At 59.7% G+C, this 5595-nt stretch overlaps 1 protein-coding gene across 1 annotated transcript in view; it reads left to right on the forward strand.

Annotated features, from left to right (window-relative positions):
- The first annotated feature begins 1232 nt into the window (after positions 1-1232).
- Positions 1233-5595, forward strand: part of SH2D7 (SH2 domain containing 7) — a 7880-nt gene continuing 3517 nt past the window's right edge. The window contains exons 1-4 of the mRNA XM_035024337.1: positions 1233-1408; positions 2393-2482; positions 4610-4753; positions 5226-5391. Coding sequence (XP_034880228.1) covers positions 1233-1408; positions 2393-2482; positions 4610-4753; positions 5226-5391 — 576 coding nt within the window. The remainder of the gene's footprint in view (positions 1409-2392; positions 2483-4609; positions 4754-5225; positions 5392-5595) is intronic.

Raw genomic sequence — 5595 nt, forward strand, 5'->3', positions numbered from 1 at the left:
CCACCCCACCAGTGTCCCCCCAGGTCACCACGGTGGGGACTGAGCAGTGCGGTGGGTGGTGCTGTTGGGGACCACCCTCCCGTAGGAGCCCCTGATGTCCCAGACCTGGGCCTTGCCCGTTCTCTGAGCACAGACACAGACTCCGGGCTGCTGGCCCCACCGGGGATCCTCAGCCTGGCCCCTCCAGCACAAAACGCCTTTGTCTTCCTATGCAAATGACCAGGTTCTGCCCTCAGAGAGTAGTGCCTGAAAGGGAGGTGGGGAGAGAGTGCCTCATGGAAAATCATAAAAACACATTTCTTTGCATTTGAATATGTGCAGGACCTCAGGTTGGCAGCAGACCGACTCTGCGTCAGACCCCAGCTTCCCCAGCTCCCCCTCTGGGGTCTGGTGACGCCCACGGACTTCTTGGAATTGCACACAATAAAATACGCGGCATTCCGGCAGAGATCAAGTACACTGGAATAGGGCTCTCAAAATACTCGTGATGTAGGAATACGGTGTGTGTCTTTATCAGCTCCACCGAATTCTGGGTTGTTCTCCCGGATCTCTAGCAAAGACCCACCTCATTGCTCTGCAGGCGAGCAGCATCGTTTCTCCCCGGGCACCTGCCTGCTCCAGTCTGGCCTCCTGGGCCAGACCCCCCTCGACCCCTAACCCCTGACCCCACCCCTGTCTAAGTGATGGGAGCCACGCCCTCTTCTCCCTCCCCCTCAACACCATGTTCTATACATGGACTTACAAATCGTCTGTGTCCGTGATTCCCACAGCCCAGGGCACGGGACACACAGTAGGCATTCAATCCATCTGGAGTGGAAGGAGATTAATCAGCACAGAACTTCACCAAAATACCAGTGGCGTCCACGAGGACAAATAGAATTTAACCCCGCTGCTTTGCTAATGGCAGCTGGGCTGAGGACCTTAGCCAGGGCCTGGTCTCCAGTCGTGGCGGAGGCTGGGGTTGGGGGTTGGGGGATAGGGGCCAGGAAGTCCGAGGTCTCCTGCCCTATCCAGCCCCCCCAACCGGCTGCTAATAGGACCTTCCTCCCAGTGTCTCCAGCCACACAAGGTGTCTGCCCCAGCGTCAGGAAGGAGAGGTGACAATAGGGCTTCTGTGGGCTTGGTGGCCGGGGGGTTGGGGCGGGCACGGATTCAGGCAAATGAGCGGGGTGCACACAGATATAGAGGCGTGCGGGTGGTCTGCCCTCTGCTTCCATTTAGCGCTGGCCAGAATGGAGGGCAGCCTGCAGCAGCTCAACCTGCAGAGGGGGCCCGAGGAGGCGGGGGACAGCCAGGCCCTCGCCAAGCTGCGGGAGTTGGCCCTGACGTGGTTCATGCAGACACAGGCGCCCCTCATCCTGCAGGACGGAGCCCTGCCCCCCTGGTTTCACGGATTCATTACTCGCAAGTAAGGCTGCCCCGTCCATGTGCCCCGCGGGGGCCCTGGGGGCCGAGAGAATGGTCTGGGGACCCCGGCCGAAGACTGGCCCCTGCTGCCTCCCCGGGCTAGGCAGGAAGCAGACTGAGGGGCGCCTCGCTCTCTCGTGGCCGCTCCTGTGGGCAGGCTGGGCGAGCGCACCGGCCCCCACTCTGAGCGAAGGTCTAGAAGAGAGATGGGTGCAGGCGCAGGTGCTTTGGGACTCGCCCGAGAACCGGAGAACCGCGCTCAGCTTATGGCTCTGCTGTCCCCGTCTTGAAACCCTGGCTTCTTGAGTGAGGGGCTCCGCACTTCCACGTAGTACTGGGCTGTGCAAAATCCGCCGTCGACTTGCATGGAGCAGGCACTCAGTGAGTGCTTGGAGGTGCCAAACCGGAAGAGGGCTGGGCTTTTCCTCCACGTCTCCAAAATGCTTGGCACCGCTCAGAAATATCACAGCTGCCTCGGGCTGGAAGGGACATGCAGGGGAGCTGAGGGCCTGGGAGCTGCTCTTGTGCTCAGGCTCCAGACAAAGCAGCACCTCCTCCCGGTAGAAGCTCTTGCGAGCTGCACAGCCTGCACAACTGTGCGGTGATGGCCCTGAGGCGGGGACCTCCCCAAACCTAAAACTCTCCGGCTGTAGGGACTCCCTCCTATTACAAAGACGTTCAGGTGGAGAGTGGGTGGCCAGGGTCAGTGGCTGCCGTGTGCCGGTGAGCTGCTGTGGAGGGTGGGCACGTGGAGCCTCGGGACTCCGACCCGGCCCAAGACCGAGTCCCGAGTTTGCGGGCTGAGCGCGCACGGACCAGTCGCAGCCGCAGGTCTGAGAGAGGCCCCCGTGGAGGGCTGCAGATCTGCGCGCTGGGTCTGGCACCCGAGGGCGCGGCCAGCGGGGGCTCTGAGGCGGGTCGGAGTCGGCCCGCTCCTGCTGCCACACGGGCAGGGGACCCCGCCGACTGTATGTCCTCTGCCCAGGCAGACGGAGCAGCTGCTTGAGGACAAAGCTCTCGGCTCCTTCCTCATCCGCCTCAGCGACCGGACCACCAGCTACATCCTGTCCTACAGGTAGGGGCCGGAGCCGTAGCCCGCCTCGCAGACGAGACAGGCACCCCCGCAGCCCGAACGGCCTGGCTTTCCCCGGGCGCTGGCTCCCCCACCCCGCCTCCATCCATCACATGCTCAGCACATGACCAGCCACGGGATGCAGCCCCAGCCTTCAGAGGGGGTGGGCTGGGGGCCCTGGGGGAGCTGCAAGGGGCTGGGGACAGCAGGTTCCTGGGGAGGGAGTGCCTGCACAGGAGTGTGGGGCGACGTCTGTAGGCCGGGGAGGGCCACTTGGTCAGGGTCCTTCAAGCAGGCTGTGGACGGAGGACCTAAACACAGAGGCAGGACATGTGAGGCCTGTGGGGACCCGTGAAATGGGGAGGCCAAAGTACAGGACAGGGGGCAGGACGGCCAGGATGAAGCCGAGGTGGTGACATCAGGCCCGGGCTGGAGAGGAGGCTGGGTTGGGCAAGGCGGAGGAAGGGAGGAGCCCCCTTCCCGTCAGGAGGTGAGGCCAGGGCTCCCGGGAACCTCAGAGGACTCAGATCAGATTCAAAGTTACCTCCTGCTCAGACCACCCCAGTTCAAGTCCCGACCTTGAGCACGGGCTTCCGTGTGCTTCTGCCACTTCATCTGTAGGATGGGAACCTCGTAGTACCGACGTCGCAGGATTGCTGAATGGGTTGGATGCATTTATACATTGAAAAGTGCTTGGAGGGGCGCCTGGGTGGCTCAGTCGGTTGAGCGGCTGCCTTCGGCTCAGGTCATGATCCCAGGGTCCTGGGATCGAGCCCCACGTCGGGCCCCCTGCTCAGTGGAGAGCCTGCTTCTCCCTCTCCCTCTGCCTGCCTCTCTGCCTAGTTGTGCTCTCTCTCTCTGTCAAATAAATAAAATCTTTAAAAAAGAAAAGAAAAGAAAAGTGCTTGGCACAGTGGTTGGACCAAAAAACATCAGTCACTATTAAAATGGTCATTGTTATTCTATGTGCCAGGTACTCTGCTAAGCACTTTGAAATATGTGAGCTCAGCAGCTTCCAAATGTCTTTTTAGCATGAGGGCCCTTCTGTCCAAACACGGTCTTAGGTGGAATGCCAACGTACAAAATTGCTCAGAGGTACCTGGTGGGTAGATGGAGCTGTGGAGCACCATGGGGCCCAGACACAACCTGCACGTGTGGTTACCTGCGTCACAGCCATTCCGTGCAGAAAGGCAGGTCTTTCCAGTAAGGGGCGTGGGAGCAATTGGATATCCAGATGGAAAACAATGACCCCCACCTCACATCATACAGAAAAAAATGAATTAATTCTAGAAGGATCATAGACACGAGTGAGAAGAGCAAAGCAGGACATTTCTGAAAGAAAACAGGAAAAATTTTCAAGGCTTCGAGAAAGACGAAGATTTCTTAAGACACAAACCTACTAACCACAAAAGAGAAGGTGGATACACTGGATTTCTTTAAAATTAAGACTTTCTGTTAATCAAAAGATACCAGTGAGTGAATAAAAGGACAAACCAGAGTCTTGGGAGAAGTTATGTATTGTAATACATGTATCTAACAAAGGGCTCCTGCCAGAATATACGAAGAGCTCCCGCAAATCACTAAGACAGAGACGACATGATCAATAAAGGGGAAAGACTCAAACAGCCACTTCATAAAAGGGTCTGACCAAAGGGCAACAATGTTTTGGTGTTCAGCAGCATTAGTAATCGGGGAAATACAAATGCAACCCGCAATGCGTGGCGAGAACGGGAAGACAGAGGATACCGAGAAGTTGGTCGGATGTGGGGACACCTGGAAGGCTCCTACCTCACAACGATTTCAGAAAACCATTCGCCAGAATCTTCCGAGCTAAGCAGAGGCAAACCCCGAGCCCCAGTGCTACTCCTGGTGTGTTCCCAACAGAGATGCGCACGGCCGGTCGCCGCAAACGCGTACCGGGATGTCCACGGCAGCTTTATTTCTAGCAGCCCAGATCTGGAAACGACCTAAACGTCCAGCAACAAAGAGGGCGAATCGTGGATGTCTTCCTTCAGTGGATTCTACCCATCGGGGTCGGGAGCTCACCGTGCGCAGACACGAATCAATGTCAAAGCTGCGCTGAGGGAAGCCAGACACGGAAACTGTGATTCCATCACGTGCCGTCCACAGCCACACGGGGGCAGGCGGGAGTCTCCGCGGGAAACGCGCCCTGCTTCGCCTGGGGGTGGCTCCCCCGAGGGCGCCTCTGCGGGACCCCGTCCCTGCGCGCACGCACACTCGGGCCGCGGGCGCTTCGCTGCAGAAAGGTTGTCGGTCGGTCGAGGAGGACAGGACCCCGGGAGGGCAGGGGTTTACCCGCGGGGCTGCGGGCGGGGCTGGAACTCCAGGCGTTTAGGGCGGGCCGAGGGGCGCCGAGTGAGTGCAGGGTTGGACCTCCTTTTGGTTTAAGATGTTGGTATTTTGTTCATCATGGACGTTTGGGTAATTGATTTTGATTTTCTGAAATACTGCCCTGCTGGTTATTTTCGTTGCCGAGTTTTGTGGTGCCCTCTGAATTTGGCGGCCCGCTGGGTGCCTCCCTCGCCCCACTGGGGCAGGCTTAGGGACTTCCCTGGGGCTGGGGGCGGGTGACTCGAAAGCCACTCCCCGGCTCCCGACCCCTCACGAGGCTGGGCTGTGCCGGGCTGGGCTCGGGAGCTTCAGGCCCGGTAACAGAGGAACACCCGGAGCAGGGCTGCGCGGGTGGGCGAGCAGGACCGCCCACGGCCACACCGGCTTGTTGCAGGGGCAGTGACCGCTGTCGGCACTTTGTCATCAACCAGCAGTGGGACCGGCGCTACCTGGTCTCGGGAGACACCTGCAGCCACGGCACCCTGGCTGACCTCGTGCGTCATTACCAGGAGGTGCAGTTTGAGCCCTTTGGGGAGATCCTGTCTGCTGCCTGCCCTCGGGTAGGCACCCCTGTTCTCCCGTCTGCGGGGGTGGGGCAGGGTGCCGAGGCCGCTCGGGCACACGACTGCCATCCGGGCACTCTGTGCGGGGTCATGGTCCCTATTTGAAGAGGGGAGACTGAGGCAGCATGTGTCGGTTTTCCCTGGGGTCGGGGACCTGGGGGACGTGTGTGGGCCCTTCCCTGGGGTCGGGGACCTGGGGGG

This window comes from Mirounga leonina, unplaced genomic scaffold (genome assembly GCF_011800145.1).
Source record: "Mirounga leonina isolate KUSES-001 unplaced genomic scaffold, KU_Mleo_1.0 Mir_178, whole genome shotgun sequence".
Taxonomy (NCBI): Eukaryota; Metazoa; Chordata; class Mammalia; order Carnivora; family Phocidae; genus Mirounga; species Mirounga leonina.